Here is a 21,606-nt window from a genome sequence, read left to right on the forward strand (position 1 = left end):
TTTAATTTTTCTCCTAATACATTTACATGGTTCAAAAGTAAAATCTACAGGGGCGCCTGGGTGGCACAGCGGTTAAGCGTCTGCCTGCGGCTCAGGGTGTGATCCCGGCGTTATGGGATCGAGTCCCACATCAGGCTCCTCCGCTATGAGCCTGCTTCTTCCTCTCCCACTTCCCCTGCTTGTGTTCCCTCTCTCGCTGGCTGTCTCTATCTCTGTCGAATAAATAAATAAAATCTTTAAAAAAAAAAAGTAAAATCTACAAAACAAGAAATACTCAAAAGAGTCTAGCTTCTAATTCCAGTCCTCTCCACTCTCTCTATTCCCTCCTTCCTCTAACAGGTAACCACTAAAAGAATTTTATGGCTCATTCTTACGTTTTTTATAAGAGCACATATATAATTCATATCCTGACCAAAAAAGTTCTCCAAAGTCCCCATGATTTCTTATTTTTCTTGCTCAAAGACAGAGCTTACAATATCCTGTATCCACAGTCTGATTGAATAACTATATCTTTTATTGTCATATTCTGTAGATTTGGAACTGAGGAAGAGCAGATATTATTGATAAGCCAGGGTTTTGAGGGAGAAAGGATGATTTGAGTAGAAACCACTAGCTGTTATCAGATGTTAAGCCTTTCTAGGGAAGGAGGAAACCACACTGTTTGACTCCAGATAATATAGTAAGACCAATATTTCAAAGTTAGAGAAAGCCAGCTTTGAATTAGTCTGAAAAGAAAATCCTGCTTCCAGTAAAACTCAGGAAATGGAATGGGCTTCCTCTTGTAGTTTTAAGTTCTTATCACTGGAGAGATTCACTCATCCTTTAAGGGTTGCTGGTTGACTTAAGTGGTCATTTGATGATTCTGATTTCTGGAGTATTCCTCCAGTTTTTTATGTATTATTCTCCCCAACAGGTCTCATTGTATAGTCCCTGGGTGATCACAGTATATTTATTTTAGGATTCCGTGACATTTAAAGATGTGGCTATAGACTTCACATTAGAAGAGTGGAGGTTGATGGACCCTTCACAGAGGAACCTACACAAGGATGTGATGCTAGAGAATTATAGGAATCTTGTCTCCCTGGGTAAGGATAACGTCTGTGTTCCCATATATACCCACTTGATCAGGTTTGCTGAAGGTATAGAGCCTCTAAAGTACTTAACTGAACTTGGGGTTAGAGTTTGGACATTAAAGTCTCATATTAGGGGGATGTTGTTGGAAGTCATGCTATCCCTTGCTCTTAATTAAGTGGCCCGTCCATTGCAGAGTAAGAAATACATATTTCATTGGAATCTTGGAGATCGTTGGCAGTCCCCCAGATTTAGGACTAAAGTTTTTTCTGATCACTTTTCTAAATGGGAGTTATCAGTACCTCCAGAAAGAAGGGAACAAATGCGTTCATTTTCTTTCTAAACTCAGATTCTGCCATGTTCTCTTATCCCAGAAAATCTGGGATCATAGTGTTGAGCTCCTCTGTAATCATCTGTAACACCACCGTACAATAGACTGTTCTGTTGTGCTGGGAATGTTCTGTCCCATATGGCTGGCACTAGCCACTTGAGGCTACTGAGAACTTGAAATCCGGCTTGTCCAACTGAAGAACTGAATTTTAAATTTTATATAGTTTTAACTAATTTAAACTCAAATTTAAATAGCCACATGTGGCTTTTGACAGCCGTAGTGGACAGTGCATCTCTGGAACTTCCCATAATAGCCACTCTGCGCAGAAGATGAAGAGCTGAGACTGAATTTGGCAATAGTTCTTACTCATAGACACAGTCAAGTCCTATTCATTTTTCTCTGAACAGGGCTCGCAGTTTCCAAACCAGACATGATATCTCATTTGGAGGATGGAAAAGGACCATGGGTGGTAGTGAGAGAAATTGCAAGAGCCCCCTATCCAGGTGAGTTAATAAGAACCAGGAGGATTGGATTTATTTTAAGTTCATAGGTTATGGCTGGAGCAGAACATCTGAAATATTTTGGGTAGTATCCTTGCTCAAAACAATCTCAGAAGAGATTCTCTCCCTCCCTTGCTCTCTCTCTCCTTTTCCCTCTCCTGTTGCTTCTCCTTCTCTCTCTATTCTCTACTTTTGACTCCCATCTCAACCTACTTTGCTTTCTTAAGGACATGATCTTCGTAATTAGTCCTTCCTTCAAACATGCGTGAAGCACCCCTTTCAGTTCTGTCCTCTCCAGTTAACTTTACATTTTTCTCATTTGTTTAACCATTTTCTGACATCTGTTCTTCATTAATTTTCTGGAAAATGCTTTCCTAAGGGTCACCACTGATTTCTTTTAAGCCAAACCTATTTACTCATTATTTAATTTTCTTCACCTGAAAGCCTGCTGAAATTTTGGGGGAGCCCTCCTCTTCTCCTCCAGGTTCTTTGCCAATTGAAAATACAAAGAAGGAATTAGTTGAGAATCAAAATGCAGTATTTATTTATGTATTTAATTGGTATTTATTAGACATCTGTATTCTGTGTGCTGGGTTAGGCACTAGGGCTACAGCAATGAGTAAGATGGACCAGGTCCCTGCCACCACAAAGATTAAAATTTTTGAGAAATTAACAAGTATATAAATAAAAAAGCTACATAATGGTTGTAACAACCTTCAGTTATGAGATAAATTGGGGGATATGAAAGAGTAACTGGGATGGAGATGAAGGTTCCTCCTTCGGAGGTCAGGGAAGGCTTCTGAAGAGGGACGTTAAAGCTGAGCCTTGAAGACTCAGAAGCAACCAGCCAAGGGAAGAGGAAAGGAGAAGCATTCCAGGCAAAGGACTGGACACAGAAAAGAATGAAATGTATTCTAGAAATGAAAAGGGGGCTGCTCTGACTGAAGCCTAAGTGACCGGGAGACTGATCAGAGTTAGACAACAGCCTATCTCCTCAGAGCTTTGTAGGTGATGGTAACTATTTGGATTTTAATCGGAGTGAGTGTGAAGGCATTGACAAGACTTCAGTCAAGGATTTTTAGGAAATAACTCTGTGTGTGGAAATTGAACGTGAGGGCATTAAACCAGGTAATGAGGTGGTTACAATAGTCTAGGCAGAGATGATAACTTTGGTTAAGCTGATAGTGGAGAGGGAATCAAAGAAATGGATTCTAGTTCAGTTGAGAATTTTATCATGATGCCATCTGTAAGTCAATATGTATTACATATATTCTTTTAATGTGTCATTATTATAGGTTTTTTTATTCAAGTATAATTAACATAGTTTTATGTGAGTCAGGTGTACAATATAATGATTCAAGAATTATATTCATCACTCAGTGCTCATCAAGATAAGTGTACTCTTAACCTTTAACCTATTTCACCCATCCCCCACCCACTTCCCCTCTGGTGACCACCAGTTTGTTCTCTATATTTAAGAGTCTGGGTTGTTTTTTGTTTTTTGTTTTTTTATCTCTCTTTTTCTTTGTTCATTTGTTTTGTTTCCTATATTACACTCTGACTGACTTATTTCACTTTGCATAATACCCTCTAGGTCCATCCATGTTGTTGCAGATGGCAAGATTTCATTCTTTATTGTGGCCAAGTAATATTCCATTGTATATACACACCACATCTCCTTTATCCATTGTGTCAGTGGACACTCGGGTGGCTTCCATATCTTGGCTATTGTAAATAATGCTGCAATAAACATAGGGGTATATACATCTTTTCAGATTTGTTTTATTTGGGTAAATACTGAGTAGTGGAGTTACTGAGTCATATGATAATTCTGTTTTTAATTTTCTGAGGAACCTCCATACTGTTTTCTTTTTTTTTTTTTAAGATTTTATTTATTTATTCGACAGAGATAGAGACAGCCAGCGAGAGAGGGAACACAAGCAGGGGGAGTGGGAGAGGAAGAAGCAGGCTCATAGCAGAAGAGCCTGATGTGGGGCTCAATCCCGTAATGCCGGGATCACGCCCTGAGCCAAAGGCAGACGCTTAACCGCTGTGCCACCCAGGCGCCCCCTCCATACTATTTTCTACAGTGGCTGCACCAATTTACATTCCCACCAACAATGAATGCGGGTTCCTTTTTCTTCACGTCCTCACCAACATTTTTTACTTGTTGTGTTTTTTATTTCAGCCTTTCTGACAGGTGGGAGGTGATATCTCATTGTGGTTTTAATTTGCATATTCCTGATGAGTAGTGATGACCATCTTACCATGTCTCTGTCAGCTGTTCTGTGTGTCTTCAGAAAAATGTCTTTTCAGGTTTTCTGCCCATTTTCAATTGGATTATTTGTTTTTTGGGTGTTAAGTCTTTATGTATTTTGGATATTAAGCCCTTATCAGATATAACATTTGCAATTATCTTCTCCCATTCAGAGGTTGCCTTTTTGTTTTGTTGGTGATTTCCTTTGCTATGCAGAAAGCTTTTTAGTTTGGTGTGATCCCAGTAGTTTACTTTTACTTTTGATTTGCTTGCCTGAGGAGATATATCTAGAAAAATGTTTCTATGCCCAGTGTCAAAGAAATCACTGCCTATGTTCTCTTCTAGGAATTTTATGGTTTCAGTTCTCACATTTAGGTTTTTAATCCATTTTGAGTTTATTTTTCTGCATGGTGTAAGAAAGTGGTCCAGTTTTATTCTTTTGCATGTAGCTGTCCAGTTTTCCCAGCACTGTTTTTGAAGAGACAGTCTTTTCCCCATTGTATATTCTTGCCTCCTTTGTTATAAATTAATTGACCATATAAGCATGGGTTTATTTCTGGACTCTCTGTTCTATTCTGTTCCATTGATTTATGTCTCTTTTTGTGCCAGTACTATATTGTTTTGGTTACTGTAATATATCATGAAATTGTAATATATCATGAAATCTGAGATTGTGAAACTCCCAGCTTTGTTCTTCTCTCTCTCTTTTTTTTAGAAAGGGGGTAGAGATCATGACCTGAGCCAAAATCATGAGTAAGAAGCTTAACCAACTAAGCCACCCAAGCACCTCTGTTCTTCTTTTTTAAGACTGCTTTGGCTATTTGGGGTCTTCTGTGGTTCCATATAAATTTTAGAATTATTTTTTCTAATTCTATGAAATATGTTATTGGTATGTTGATAGGAATTACATTGAATCTATAGATTGCTTTGGGTAGTATAGACATTTTAACAATATTGGTTCTTCAAATCCATGAGCATGGAATATCTTTCCATTTGTTTGTGTCATTTTTAGTCCTTTTCATTAACACTGAATGTTGAAAATATTACGTATTTTTTAAAAAGTGAATGAAAAGTAGATATTAGAGAGTTTTAGATGACTCTTTAGAGAAGGCGCCCCCCCCCCCCATGAAGAGGGAAAGAGAAATGGGACAGTAGCTACAGGAAAGTCTTAAATGAAGAACAAAACTCTTTTGTTTTATATTTGAGATGGGAGTTTTTATGGCATATTTGAGTGCTGGTAAGAATGATGCCATAATGGAGAGGGAGAAATTGACATTGCAAGACCAAGATGGGATCAATGAAAACTAAAACTAAAGTGTGTGAGAAGGTTAAAGGGAATAAACTCAAGAAAGGAAAAGGTGGGATTTACCATTGATAGGCAGAGAGGCCACCTCTTCTGCTATAGCACTAGGAGGGGTGGAGAAGGCAGGTGCAGGTAATAGGTCAACCAGTGATGGGATGGTCAAGGCATTCTATTATAACAGCGTCTGAATTGAAGGTAAAATATGAAGCAAGGCCATGAGGAGAAGAAAGAGTTGGGAGAGAGGGAAAGATACATGGTTTAAGATACATAGATTTCATTTGGGGAAGCCATGTTGGCCTGATGCTTTTATTATGGAAGGTGTTTTATAACTTCTGTTCCTTCTGTAGTTATAGGACTATTAATAATTCTTATTTCCTTTTGTTTCAGTTTAGTAAATTATGTTTATCCAATTGGATATGTTTATCCAGTGGGTCCAATTGATCCATTTTATCTAAAATTTAAATTTATTAGCATACTATCCTCTCTTTTAAATGTCTGTGTGGATCTGAAGTGATGTCTCCCTTTTCATTCCTGACATTGATTTTTTTTTTTTTGTCTTCTGTCTTTTATCTTAATCAGTCTTGCCTAGGGTTTATCAATCTTATTTGACTTTTAAAGAATCTTTTTTGTGTGTTTGATTTCTGTGTCATTACTTTCTTCTCTTTATTTTATTGTTTTTAACCTTTTTAGCATTTAATTTGCTGATCTTTTTTAACTTCCTGAGTTGGATACTTACATCATTGATTTTTAGCCATTCTTTTTTTATAACCTATTTAAGGCTATGTAGACTGCACCACATCCCATAAAAGACCCAAAAAATTTTTAACAACAACAAACAAACAAACAAAAATACCCAACATCACACCCTTTTGTTTTATGTAGCAACTTCATAATTATTGAGTTCAAAGCATTTGGTAACGTCCATTGTGATGTCTTTGTCCCTCAGGTTATTTAGAAGTATTTTTCTTAATTTTGTACCATCTGGGGATTTTCTAGTAATCTTGTTGCCTTAATTTTTCCTGTGGTCAGAGGTGCTGTGTATGATTTCAGTCTTTACAAATTTCTTAAAATTTGCTTCACCACATGGACAATTTTGAAAGCATTTTGTGTGCACTTGGAAAATGTGTAGCCTGTAGGTATTGAGTGCAGTTTTAGATATATCAAGTTTTTGTTTTAAGATTTTGTTTATTTGAGAGAGCACGGGAGCAGGGAAGTTGCGGGTTGGGGGTGGAATCTCAAACAGACTCTGTGTCAAGTGCAGAGCCCGATGCGGGTCTCAATGTCACAACCCTGAGATCATGACCTGAGCCGAAACCAAGAGTCACAGGCTTAGCTGACTGGGCCATCCAGGCGCCCCCATATATCAGGTTTTTCATGTTGCTAAAATCTAAGTACTTATTGATTGTCCACTTATCCTGTCAGTTATTGAGAAAGATTTTTTTAATGTTTCCCAGTCAAAGACTGTATATTTGTCTGTTTCTTATTTTAGTTACTTTAATATTTTCTTGATGTATTTTGAGGCTGAGTTATTAGGTAAATGCAAAGTTATAACTGTTATATCTTTTTTTTTTAATGATTTTTTATTGTATTATGTTAGTCACCATGCAGTACATCCCCGGTTTCCGATGTAAGCCTCGATGATTCATTAGTTGTGTATAACACCCAGTGCACCATGCAATACGTGCCCTCCTTACTACCCATCACCGGCCTATCCCATTCCCCCACGCCCCTCCCCTCTGAGGCCCTCAGTTTGTTTCTCATAGTCCATAGTCTCTCATGCTTCATTCCCCCTTCTGATTACCCCCCCTTTCTTTATCCCTTTCTTCCCCTACCGATCATCCTAGTTCTTATGTTCCATAGATGAGAGAAATCATATGATAGTTGTCTTTCTCTGCTTGACTTATTTCACTTAGCATTATCTCCTCCAGTGCCGTCCATGTTGTAGCAAATGTTGAGAACTCGTTCTTTCTGATAGCTGAGTAATATTCCATCGTATATATGGACCACAACTTCTTAATCCAGTCATCTGTTGAAGGGCATCTCGGCTCCTTCCACGATTTAGCTATTGTGGACATTGCTGCTATGAACATTGGGGTGCATATGGCCCTTCTCTTCACTACGCCTGTATCTTTGGGGTAAACACCCAGTAGTGCAATGGCTGGATCATAGGGTAGCTCAATTTTTAACTTTTTAAGGGACCTCCACACTGTTTTCCAGAGTGGCTGTACCAACTTGCATTCCCACCGACAATGTAGGAGGGATCCCCTTTCTCCACATCCTCTCCAACATTTGTTGTTTCTTGCCTTGTCTCTTTTTGCCATTCTAACTGGCGTAAGGTGGTATCTCAGTGTGGTTTTGATTTGAATTTCCCTGACGGCTAATGATTTTGAACATTTTTTTCATGTGTCTGTTAGCCATTTGTATGTCTTCATTGGAAAAGTGTCTGTTCATATCTTCTGCCCATTTTTTGATTTGTTTATTTGTTTCTCTTGTATTGAGTTTGAGAAGTTCTTTGTAGATCTTGGATACCAGTCCTTTATCTGTAGTGTCATTTGCAAATATATTCTCCCATTCCGTGGGCTGCCTCTTAGTTTTTCTGACTGTTTCCTTGGCTGTGCAGAAACTTTTAATCTTGATGAAGTCCCATAAATTCATTTTATCTTTTGTTTCTCTTGCCTTTGGGGATGTGTCATGAAAAAGGTTGCTTTGGCCGATGTCGTAGAGGTTGTTGCCTATGTTCTCCTCTAGAATTTTGATGGATTCCTGTCTCACATCGAGGTCTTTCATCCATTTGGAGTTTATTTTTGTGTATGGTGTGAGATAGTGGTCAAGTTTCATTCTTTTGCATGTAGCTGTCCAATTTTCCCAGCACCATTTATTGAAGAGACTGTCTTTTTCCCACCGGATGTTTTTTCCTGCTTTATCAAATATTAGTTGCCCAAAGAGCCGAGGGTCCATTTCTGGGCTCTCTATTCTGTTCCATTGGTCTATGTGTCTGTTTTTGTGCCGGTACCATGCTGTCTTTGTGATCACAGCTTTGTAGTACAGCTCGATAACTGTTATATCTTTCTGTTAAATTGGATCTTTTATTCTTCTGAAGTGTCTTCTTTATCTCCGTAATCATTTTTGCCTTGAAGTCTATTTTGCCTCGTACAAATATCACTATAGCATCTTTCTTTTGGTTATTGTTTATATGGTACCTCATTTTAATTCTGTTCACTGTCATCTTTTATATATCCTTGTATTCTGTTTCTCTTATAAGTAGCATATTGTTGAATTTTTGTTTTAACCAGTTGTTAGATTTTTGTCTTAACCAGATTTTGTTTGTAACCCAGATGGTACAAAATTACTTCTAAATAATCTGAGGGACAGTCTGTATCTTTTGGAGTATTTAATTTATATTTACATGATACAATTACATAATGTTTATCTATGATCTAGTGTTATCTACATCTAACTGTAAAGTGTCTTGCCTGTTCTATATTCTCTTTTTCCCCATTTATGCCTTTAGATTTATTATCTTTTATTTTTCTATTTCCCCCTCTAATCACTTGGTAATTATAAATTTCTAAAATTATTTGCATAGTGATTAACTTTAAGATTAAAGTATGCATCATTGATTCAGCAGTCTTAGATTTTCTCTCTTCCCAAACAACACAAAGATCTTGGAACAACTTATTTAACCTAACTTATATGTTGTTGAAATTATGTATTTTAATCCTAGTTATATGTCAAATCTTATAAGACTATGTTCTGTGTAGTCACTATTCATTTAGACTTACCTCCAATTTTGCCTATATTTTCTTTTCATTTTTTTCTTCATTTCTAAGCTTCTACCTAGGATTATTTTTCTTCTGCTTAAAGAATACTCTTAAATATTTAATTTTATTCATAGCTGCCCATATCCTATTCCCTCCATTTTTCTTTTCATGGAAAAATATTTTTAATCTTCATTTTTGGATAATATTTTTGATAAGTTTAGACTTCTAGGTTGGCATTCTTTCAGCATTGTGAAGGTATCATTCGTTGTTTTCTGTCTTACATCTAATCTGTTGACAAGTCAACCATCTGTTTAATTCAGGAGTCCACAAACCTTTTCTGTACAAGGTAAGACAGTAGATATTTTAGGCATTGTGGAAACATGATAGCTCTATTGCAACTATTCCATTTAGCAATTGTAAGCAAAAAAGCATCCAAAGACAAAATGTTAACCAAAGAATGTGGTTATATTCCACTAAAACCTTATTTATGGACACTGAAATTTGAAATTCATATAATTTTGATGCGTCACAATATATTATCTTCTTAATATATTTTTCAGCCATTAAAAACTGTATATTCTTGTCTCACTGGCCATACGTAAACATGTAGTGGAACAGATTTGGCTGTAGTTTGCACCTTTGATCTGATTTTTGCCCCTTGATGGAAATCTTTCCATTTCTTTTATATTTCCTTTGTATTTCTCCTACTTGGGATTCATTTGGCTTCTAATATCTGTGGCTTGATATTTTTTATCTGTTTTGGAAAATGCTTTGGTGTTAATGTCTTTGAATTTGATTTCATCTCATTCTGTCTCACTTCTCTTTCTAGTCTTCTGGGACTCTTACATCTGTGATAGACCTTTTCATTCTATCCTGTTTGTCTCTATGATGTTTTTTTAAAATAATTTTTTCAAGTTTTTCATCATTCCTGTATTTCAATATGCATATTTTCTACTGACCTATTTTCCATTTTGTTAACACTCTCATGTGTCATATCTACTGTGCTGTTAGTCCTTGAGTTCTTATTTTCCAGTTCTAGAATTGCCATTTGGTTCTTATTTTATACTTTCCAATTATTTAGTGAAATTATTGGTCTTGTCTTATTTTCTTGAATGTACTAATCAGGATTATTTTAAGTTTATGTCTGAGACCTTAACTGTCTGGATACCTTTTAAATCTGTTTCTATTATCTGTTTTTTCTCTTGACTTTTTTTTCTTTTTTTCTTTTCTCTCTCTCTCTCTTTTTTAAGATTTATCTATTTGAGAGAGAAAGAGAGCAGGGGAGGATTGAGGGAGGGAAAGAGAAACTTCAGCAGACTCTGGGCTCAGTGTGGAGCCCAACACAGGGCTCAATCTCACGACCCTGAGATCATGACCCAAGCTGAAACCAAGAATCAGACATTCACCAACTGCACCACCCAGGTGCCCCTCTCTTGACTTTTTTCTAATGAGACTTGTCTTCTTGTATGCCTGTTATTTTTCATTGTCAAGCATCGATATGAGAACCTGTAAAAATAATTTGAGGTTCTGGATTGTGTAATCTTTTTCATAGAGAATTAATTGCTTTGGTGGACTGCTAGGATAAAGGCTGTAACTGTCCCCAGTTACCTTAATTCAGTTAGACATTTAAGTGAACTGGGTTCTAGGGTTGTCCTCTTTGGTGTCCCTGAATTCAAATCTTTGTCCTTTTTTTTTTTTTTTTTTAAGATTTTATTTTTAAGTAATCTCTACACCCAACATGGGGCTTGAACTTACAACCCTGAGATCAAGAGTTGCATGGCTTACCATCTGAGCCAGCCAGGCGCCCCTCAGATCTTGGTCTTTTTAAAAAAGATTACACTGTGGGGTGGTGGTCTTAAAACTTGCTTTAAATACAATTTAATATTTTACTCTTTTTAAAAAGATATATTTATTAGAGAGAGAGTGAGCATGCATGCACAGGTTGGGGGGAGGGACAGAGGGAGAGAATCCTCAAGCAGACCCTCCGCTGAGTGTAGAGCCCAATGCACAGCTCGATCTCACTACCCATGAGATCATGACCTGAGCCGAAAGCAAGAGTCGGACACTCACCACCTGAGCCACCCAGGTGCCCCAATATTTTACTTTTTTTTTTTTTTTAAGATTTTATTTATTTATGTGACAGAGAGACAGCCAGCGAGAGAGGGAACACAGCAGGGGAGCGGGAGAGGAAGAAGCAGGCTCCCAGCGGAGGAGCCCGATGTGGGACTCGATCCCGGAACACCGGGATCATGCCCTGAGCCGAAGGCAGACGCTTAACGACTGCGCCACCCAGGCGCCCCTCAATATTTTACTTTTTAAAAAATTATTTATTTATTTATTTGAGAGCGAACATGAGTGGGAGTGGGAGAGAGACTCTCAAGCAAACTCCACACAGCACAGAGACTGACTAAGGGCTCAGTCTCACAACTCTGAGATCATGACCTAAGCTGAAACTAAGAGCTGGACACTTAAAACTCTGCCACCCAGGCACCCCAATATTTTATTTCTTAAAACACTTTTTTTTAAAGATTTTATTTATTTGAAAGAGAGAGTGAGAGAGGGAACACAAGCAAGAGGAGTGTGAGAGTGAGAAGCAGGCTTCCCGCCGAGCAGGGAGCCCAATGCTCGATCCCAGAACCTTGGGATCATGACCTGAGCTGAAGGCAGACACTTAACGGCTGAGCCACCCAGGCGCCCCTTAAACACTTTTATACTTTTTTTTTTTTAAGTAGGCTCCTCGTGGAGCCCGATGTGGGGTTTGAACTCACAACCCTGAGATCAAAACACAAGCTGAGATCAAGAGTCAGATGCTCAACTGACTGAGCCACTCAGGTGCTCTGCACTTTTATACTTGTTTTAAATTTCTAATTAATTTTCAGACAGTTCTTTCTCTCTTTTTTTTTAAGATTTTATTTATTTATTTGACAGAGAGAGAAAGAGTCAGCGAGAGAGGGAACACAAGCAGGGGAAGTGGGAGAGGAAGAAACAGGCTCCCAGCAGAGCAGGGAGCCCAATGTAGGGCTCAGTCCCAGGACTCTGGGATCACGCCCTGAGCCGAAGGCAGATGCTTAACGACTGAGCCACCCAGGTGCCCCATCAGGCAGTTATTTCTAAATGTTTAAAAAGAAATTGGAGCAAAACTTTTTGTGGATAGTGGAATGTTTCATGACTTTAAAATTCAAGGTGTAAGTAGTTTTGATCCAATTTTTTTGGGCAGACTTTTAGGGTGTTTTTAAGACATAAAAAGTTGCAAAACTACCCTTGATAATTGTTATCACTATTTGAAATATTAATAAGTAAAAATATTAATTTTGATTAATTTGCTGTTCAGTCTACTTTCTGAAAAATCAAAGTTTTTTTTCCATTAACGTTTGATTAGAAAGTACATAAAAAGACTTGAATAAGCTACTCTGACAGGGAAATTTGAGAATGCCCTCATTCAAAAAGCTAGCAAACAACGAATGAGAACAAAGAGAAGATATGGTTGGGAACAAATGCCTGGTTTGTAGAGTAAATGGGAAGCAAGAAAGTAGTCACAACTTAGGAAGAATGGTCTGAAAAAAAAATTGACTGTAAAGGAAATGAGAAAAGAAGTGTTCGAGATATTTAGATTCTAGGAGGGTTACCATGCATGAATTTTTTTTAGTAGGGGAAAAATGAATTTACTACTTTGGTTCTTGGCTCAACCTGCCTCCCTCAAACCTATCTCTTTCTTCTTAGAAAACAAGGCCAATTTGCAAGCAGTTAAATCTTTATATTCATTATCAGCTGAAGTTTCCCTTTTATTATCCTGTTTACTGAGATCTTCCTAACTTAGGAAATAGGAGTCATTTGATTTGATTCTATCTTTTTTCCCCCAGAGTTGGAGACCAAACCTGCAACCAAGAATGCTGTATCAACAGAGGGTATTTCTGAAGATGTATCACAAGAGACCATAATAGATAAACTCACAGAGAATGGCCTGTGGAACTCCAAAATGGGAGGATTATGGAAATGGAATGAAAGGATATTGAGATTGCAAAATAGTCAGGAAAATCATTTGAATCAAAAAATAGTTACTCACAAGAAAATTCCCTCTTGTCAAAGAAGCTTTAGATTTGGATCTATTCTTTTTCCTGAAGCAGGAGTTATCACAGAAGAACACCACAGCAAATGCCAAACACATGAAAATTTCACTGAGAATTTAGATTTGATTACAGATATCCATCTGGGGAAGAAAACTTGCAAGGATACAGAAGGCAGCAAAGCCATAAGGCCTACTTCAGAACTTACTGTAGGGAAAAAATACAATAATAAAGAAAAACCCTATAAATGTAGTACATGTGAAAAGTCCTTTCGTTATAGGTCACTACTCATTCAACATCAGAGAACTCACACTAAAGAAAAACCTTATGAATGTAATGAATGTGGGAAAATGTTCAGCCAGCCTTCATATCTCAGTCAACATAAAAAAATTCACACTGGAGAAAAACCCTATAAATGTAACGAATGTGGAAAGGCCTTCATCGCCTCTTCATCACTTATGGTACATCAGAGAATTCATACTAAGGAGAAACCTTATCAGTGCAATGTCTGTGGAAAATCTTTTAGCCAGTGTGCTCGCCTCAATCAACACCAGAGAATTCAAAGCGGAGAGAAACCCTATAAATGTAGTGAATGTGGGAAAGCTTTCAGTGATAAATCAAAACTTGCAAGACATCAGGAAACTCACAATGGAGAGAAACCCTACAAATGTAATGACTGTGGGAAAGCCTTTAGGAACAAGTCATATCTTAGTGTACATCAGAAGACCCACACTGAAGAGAAACCATACAAATGCAATGAGTGTGGGAAATCTTTCAAGAATACCACAATTTTTAATGTCCATCAGAGAATTCATACTGGAGAGAAACCCTTTAGATGTAATGAATGTGGGAAAGCCTACAGAAGCAATTCAAGCCTTATTGTACATATAAGAACTCATACTGGGGAGAAACCCTATGAATGTAATGAATGTGGGAAAGCATTCAATCGTATAGCAAATTTCACAGAACATCAAAGAATTCACACAGGAGAAAAACCCTATAAATGTAATGAATGTGGAAAAGCATTCATTAATTATTCATGCCTTACTGTACACCACAGAATGCATACAGGAGAGAAACCTTATAAATGTAATGAATGTGGAAAGGCCTTCATGCGTTCTTCTTCCCTAATTATACATCAGCGAATTCATACTGAAGAGAAACCTTATCTCTGTAATGAATGTGGAGAGTCTTTCAGAATAAAATCACACTTAACTGTACATCAGAGAATTCATACCGGAGAGAAACCATATAAATGTACTGACTGTGAGAGGGCATTTACCAAAATGGTAAATCTCAAAGAGCATCAGAAAATTCATACTGGAGTGAAACCTTATAAATGCTATGATTGTGAAAAATCTTTCAGGACGAAGTCATACCTTATTGTACATCAAAGGACACATACTGGAGAAAAACCCTATAAGTGTAATGAATGTGAGAAAGCTTTCACTAATACATCACAACTTACTGTACATCAGAGAAGACATACTGGAGAAAAACCCTATAAATGTAATGAGTGTGGGAAGGTTTTCACAAGTAACTCAGGCTTTAATACCCATCAGAGAACACATACTGGAGAGAAACCATTTAAGTGTAATGACTGTGGGAAAGCATTTAGCCAGATGGTACATGTCACAGAACATCAGAAAATCCACAGTGGAGAGAAACCCTATAAATGCGATGTCTGCGGAAAAGCCTTCAGGAGGGGTTCATACCTTACAGTGCATTGGAGAACACATACTGGAGAAAAACCCTATACATGTAAGGAATGTGGGAAAGGTTGTATTACTCTATCGCAGCTGACTCTCCATCAGAGAATTCATACTGGGGAAAGGCCCTATAAATGTGAAGAATGTGGAAAAGCCTTCAGAACCAACTCAGACTTTACTGTACATCTGAGGATGCATACTGGAGAAAAACCCTATAAATGTAATGAATGTGGAAAAGCCTTTAGGAGTAGCTCAAGCCTTACTGTACATCAAAGAATACATCAAAGAGAAACTCAGCTAATATAAAGATTAATAAATCATTCATCCAGATGCCAACTCCACAAAAGAATCATAAACTGTGTCTTTTATGAATGTGAGAAAACTTCCAGGAGCAATTTGCCAGAAAATACACACTTTATTTTGTATTGGTACTTTAGAGGGGGAGCCTGGGTGGCTCAGTTGGTTAAGCATCTGCCTTCAGCTCAGGTCATAATTCCAGGGTCCTGGGATTGAGCCCCACATCGGGTGAGCAGGGAGCCCGATTCTCCCTCTGCCGCTCCCCCTGCTCATGCTTTCTCTTGCTCTCTTTCAAATAAATAAAATCTTTTTCAACAGAGAGATACTTTAGAAACATGAGAATGTAGTAAAGCATACGTCACATTAAATCTTAGAAGTTCTAAGAAAATTCACAATAGCGAAAAATGATGGACAAATGAAAGTATTCATCCAGATTTCATACTTTATTCACTTAACAAATCATCTTCAATGAATTGCCTATATATTTTTTTGCCTATTTTTCTATTGGTTTGTCTTTCTTATAAATCTGGAGGTGCTCTTTATATATTTGAAATATTAATCGTTTTTCATGTGTGTTGCAAATTTTTTTATCTGGTGATTGTCTTTATGCTTTTTTCTATAGTAAAAGAAGTTAACGTTTTAATTTTTCATAGTAAGATATTTATATATTTTCCTTTTTGGGCTGTTAATTTACTCTCTTAGTTAAAAGGGTCTCCTTAATCCCTAGGTTTATACAATGGTCTCCTAAATTTGTTTTTAAGATTTTGATTATTTTTTACATTAAAGTCTTTAATCCGTCTGGACTAGATGGCTAGTCATAAAGAGTAAATGGCCATTAATCTCTGAAAGTGTTAGGAACCTAAGAAGTACTCAGGGAAATGCAAATTAAAACAACTGATGAGATGTCACTTCCACTTTGTGGCGTTGGCAAAAATTAAGAGATCTTTTGCTAGCAGGTTTTGGGAAACCATCTGCTTTTACAAAAAGGTTATATCAACTTATATTTCCACCAGCAGTTCAGCAATATATATTTAAATGTTTTTAAATAAAATTTTAAAATAAAAATACTTTGACCCAGCAGTCTCACTTTGGGAATCTGCCCCCACAGAAATAACATCATCAATGCATAAAAATATAAATAAGGAGTTTTGTTGAAGCGTTGTTTGTAGAGGCAAAGTAGAAAACCACGTGGAGACAGAGTGACTGCCCATTAATGGGGGAACGGTTGAATAAATTGTGATATAGCCATTCTATGGAACAGCATGAGAGTGATTTTTTAAAATTAGTTGTATCTACACTAGTTGATCTCAAGGTATTTCCACAATTTTTAATAACTAATTGCTTTACAACAGAGCTTTATGTGTACAGGATTTCATTTGTTAATGATCACACCCATTTATGTATATATGTGTGTATATGATGAGCATGGAAACAAGTATGTATACCAGAAGAATATATACCAGGCTGTTGTTATTGGTTCCCTTGAAGAGAGGGAGAAGAGAAATAGGGAGATAAGTGGGGGAGAGGACTGGAATTCTTTTTTTTTTTATGTAAGTGCAGCATGCATGGTATAAAACTCAATGTAAAACTATTTGTGTGAACTTTTGAGAACCATGAATGAAAGGATGGACTCCAAAAAGTTGATGATTGTTTTAGAGTTGGTGGAGTATCCGGTATTTTTTGTCTGACTTCTGCACTTTTCTGTATTTCATAAGTTTTTCTTTCCAGTGAGCATGTAATATTTACATAAACAGGAAAAACCTATTTTATTTGTGGAGGTAATTTACTGGACATCTGTTATGTACCAAGAATTACCCTTGGGTAAGGGTAGTCATGGAGGGTAGAGGCAGTCATGTATCTAATTGGTTCTGATGCAGCCTAGATTCCAAAGAAGTTACCCAGCACCTCATTCCCCGTATTCTCTTGGTTTCATTTGGAGGAGGTAGTAATTTGAGACAAAAAACATACCCAAGAGTATCCGGAACTTGTGTCCAGCTATTGACCAGAAGTCTGCAAGCCTCAAGAGAAGTTCTGTCTTCAACATGGCACTGAAGAAAAGGTCACAATGGTGAAAAGTTCCATGTACAACCTCACAGAACATTGCGTGATGACTTATAGAGAGGGGAAAGAGCCAAAGATACCTAAGTCCATAAATGAAGTCTTGGAAGTTCTGGCGATTCTAAGAGTCCTGGAACAAAAATGAGAACCTAGAGGCTGCAGCCCTCATACAAGAAGACCCTAACAGACCATGGACCTGATACCCAAAAAGGACAAGACAGGAGCTATTATGTTAGAATATGTATCTATTTAATATTGGAAAGGGGATATTGGACAAATGATATGAGCTCCCTCCCATTACAAGTGAATAATTTGACACCGTTTAAAATGGCCATTTCTGGTTGAATTTTACTAGTGGAACTTAAGACCTGTTACCAAGAGACACACCTCCTTTGGATGTAATATACCAGTTTCTGATTGGAAAGTTTGAGAGTTAAATCCCGAAATACTACCCTTAAAAGACCCTGCTGTTAAAGAGTGGACACTACTTGATGTCTACCTGTTAGCTGCTCCTTTCTACCTCCTAACCCTCACCACACATGAAACCCTCTTCCCTGCCTTAGAGCCAAGCCTTTAAGAAGAGCATGGTCAGCAGGCTCAAATGACATAAGTGAAGAGTGTCCACAGGGTTAGGGGATGGCGATGACACCGGCCACCTTTCCTAGAGCAATGTCAATGGCGAGGAAAGGCGGCAAAGCCTGGTTCTAGCGTGTGGCAGCGTCTCATTATAGGTTTAATTTGTATTTCCTTTGTGGCTAATGTTATGGAATCTCCTTTCAGGTGCTCATTGGCTTTTTGAATATCCTCTTTTGAGAAGTGCCTTTTCGAGACTTTTGCCCATGTGTTTTAATTGGGAACTCTTTGTTCATTTGTAGGATTCTTTCTGTATTCTGGGTGCAAGGTACTTTTTAGATACTTGTGTTACAAACATCAACTCTCCATCTCCAGCTTGCCTTGATGTCCTCTGATGAATAGAAGGCCTTTAATTTTAATGAACAGCTAATCAATCTTTTATGATTAGTTTTTTTTGTGCCCAGTTTAAGAAATGTTTTCCTAATCCAAAGTCATAAAGATATTTTCCTACATTCTCTTCTGCATGTCCACTGTTTTACTTTTCACTTTTAGGTCTGCAATCCATCTGAAATTAATTTTTATGTGTGGTGTGAGGTAGAGGTCAAATTAATATTTTCCATATGAATATACAATTTATTCAACATCATTTAATTGAAAAGACCACCTTCTCCCCTCCCCCTTGTGTTGTAGTGGTATTCTTATGATAAATCAGATGATCATATATGGGGGTCTGTGTCTAAATTATCTATTCTGTTACTCCATTGAACACCCAATGTTCTTAGGGTAAACAGATTTAGAGTAACTCTTGACATCTGGTTGTATATGTCTTCTAATTTTGCTCTTTTTCAAAATTGTCACTGCAATTCTAGGTCCTTGGCATTTTCATATACATCTTTGAATGATGTTTTTTCAATTGTTTCACACCAAAAAGTTGAGATTTTAATGGGCATTACATCAAATATATAATTTTGGAAGAATGGACACTTTAACAATATTGAGACATCCAGTCTATGGGCATGCTACACATTTTCATTTATATACATCTTTTAATCAGCAATTTTTGTATTTTTTCAATGTAGAAATTTTGAACATTTTTATTTAGTCCTATGTATTTAATGTTTTGATGTTGTAAATGCTATTATCTGGTTTAGTTTACAGATTTCTGCCAATATATATCAAATATATACGGTTGATCCTTGAGGAACACAGTTTTGAACTGTGCAGGTCCGCTTACACACGTTTTTGTTTTCAATAAACATATCGGAAAATGTTTTGAAGATTTTTGACAATTTGAAAAACTCACAGATAAACCATGTAGGCTAGAAATATTGAAAAGTTAAGCAAAGTATATCACACGTGCACAAAATACATGTAGAAAATAGTCTCTTTTATCACTACTGTAAAATATACACAAATCTATTATACAAAGTTAAAATCTATCAAAACTTACACAAGCAGACCATACATGACACAATTTGCACTTGAGACAAATGTAAAGGAAAAGATGCAGCAGTAAATGATAACTGTATATTAACTATAGTACATCCTGTACTCCTGTAATAATTTTGTAGCCACCTGCTGCTACTGTCTTAAGTTCAAGTGTTGTAGCCACTTAACATGCTGTGTGACAGTGATGACACTGGTGGTCACTGAGAAGTTCATCTCTGATACATTGTATATTACAGTAAAAAGTCATCTCTCACAGTTTGTGTATTTTTCATCATGTTTAGTGAAATACTGTAAACCTCAAATAACACCATGGGACCCATATGAAGTACCACTAATGATGCTGGAAGTGCTCCCTAAAAGCAGAGAAGTCATGACGTTATAAGAAAAAAGTTGAATTGCTTGATATGTACCATAGACTGAAGTCTGCAGCTGCAGTTGCTTGCCATTTCAAGATAAATGAATCCAGTATAAGGATCACTGGAAAAAAAAAATTTTTTTCATGAAGCCACCACTGCCCCTAAGCCAGCAGGTGTGAAAACTTTGGACTTTTTGTGAAATACCCTTTTTATCATACTGAAAATGCAGCTTTTATAAGTAAGGCATACCTATAGACTTCAATGATTTGAGAAAAACCAAAGTCTATATGGCAACTTTAAAAGAAAAAGGAAGGGGCCGCCTGGGTGGCTCAGTCGTTAAGCATCTGCCTTCAGCTCAGGACCTGATCCCAGGGTCCTGGGATCGAGCCCCGCGTCAGGCTCCCTGCTCCGCTGGGAGCCTGCTTCTTCCTCTCCCACTCCCCCTGCTTGTCTTCCCTCTCTCGCTGGCTGTCTGTCAAATAAATAAAATCTTTTAAAAATAAAAAAATTAAAAGAAAAAAGGAAGATGAAGGATCTAGCTGGAGAATTTAATGCCAGTAATGGCTGGTTTGATAATTCTAGAGGTTTGGCTTTTACAATGTCATCAGGAGAAGCAGCTTCTGCTCACCACGAAGCAGCAGATTAGTTTCCAGACATTAAGGAAATCATTGAGAAGAAAGAATATCAGCCGGAGAAGTTTTTTAACGCAGACAAAAGTGTCCCATTCTGGGGGGAAGAAAATGCCACAAAGGACATTTGCTAGAAAGAGAAGCAAGTACCAAGATTTAACGCATCAAGGGATAGGCTAGCTACCGTTCTGTGCCAAAGTAGTTGGGTTTATGAGCAGGACTGTCCTAGGTTTCCAGAAGAGTGTGTGTAAAACTGTGCATTATTCATATTGGTATTATTTTTCCATAAGTGTTTCCTATAAAAATCACCAGCAAAGGGGCGCCTGGGTGGCACAGCGGTTAAGCGTCTGCCTTCGGCTCAGGGCGTGATCCCGGCGTTATGGGATCGAGCCCCACATCAGTTCCTCTGCTGGGAGCCTTCTTCTTCCTCTCCCACTCCCCCTGCTTGTGTTCCCTCTCTCGCTGGCTGTCTCTATCTCTGTCGAATAAATAAATAAAATCTTAAAAAAAAAAATCAGTAAAACTATCTGAATCCGGAGTTTTCTGTATAGGAAAATTTTAAATTATAGATTCAATTACTTTGATAGACATACTACTATTGATATTTTCTCTCCTGTGTCCATTTTGGTTGGTATTTTTTTATTTATCCATATCATTTCATTGAAATATCTAATTATTACCTTTAAATAATTTGTATCCATTTGTTGTATTTTTAATATCTGGAGAACCTAAAGCAATATTCTCTTTTCTGTCTTGGTAACTTGTGTAGTTTCTTTGTTTTCTTGATTAGGCATTCTAGGGACTTAACACTCGAGTAATCTTTTCAAAAGGACACCTCTTAACTACTATATAGCTGATTTCTTTTTCACTGGTTCATGCTTTTTATAATAACAGCAACCTAATTTAAATGATCAAAAAAAATTTTTTTTAAGATTTTATTTATTTATTTGACAGAGATAGAGACAGCCAGCGAGAGAGGGAACACAAGCAGGGGGAGTGGGAGAGGAAGAAGCAGGCTCATAGCAGAGGAGCCTGATGTGGGGCTCGATCCCATAACGCCGGGATCACGCCCTGAGCCGAAGGCAGACGCTTAACCGCTGTGCCACCCAGGCGCCCCAAATGATCAAAATTTTTAAACAAATATTTCACAAAAGAGAGTTATAAATGACCATTAAACACATGAAACACTCTTATCTGTTTTATTTGAATTTAATCCACTGGGTTTTTTCTAGCTTCTTGAAATTAAAT

At 37.3% G+C, this 21,606-nt stretch overlaps 1 protein-coding gene across 5 annotated transcripts in view; it reads left to right on the forward strand.

Annotated features, from left to right (window-relative positions):
* The window catches only part of ZNF624 (zinc finger protein 624), a 40,953-nt gene extending 19,620 nt beyond the window's left edge, over positions 1 to 21,333 (forward strand). For 2 of the 5 annotated variants that reach the window (XM_087867646.1, XM_087867647.1), the window contains 2 exons: positions 1,810 to 1,905; positions 13,084 to 21,333. In XM_087867646.1, the coding sequence (XP_087723772.1) occupies positions 1,833 to 1,905; positions 13,084 to 15,302 (2,292 nt within the window). In that variant the 5' untranslated portion in view covers positions 1,810 to 1,832 and the 3' untranslated portion in view covers positions 15,303 to 21,333. Of the gene's footprint in view, positions 1 to 958; positions 1,086 to 1,809; positions 1,906 to 13,083 lie in introns of all 5 variants that reach the window. The other 3 variants (XM_045778221.2, XM_087867648.1, XM_045778219.2) reach the window with 2 other exon arrangements.
* The last annotated feature ends 273 nt before the right edge of the window (positions 21,334 to 21,606 follow it).

The sequence above is a fragment of the Ursus americanus genome, chromosome 14, assembly GCF_024610735.1.
Source record: "Ursus americanus isolate L20-20 chromosome 14, mUrsAme1.1.p, whole genome shotgun sequence".
Taxonomy (NCBI): Eukaryota; Metazoa; Chordata; class Mammalia; order Carnivora; family Ursidae; genus Ursus; species Ursus americanus.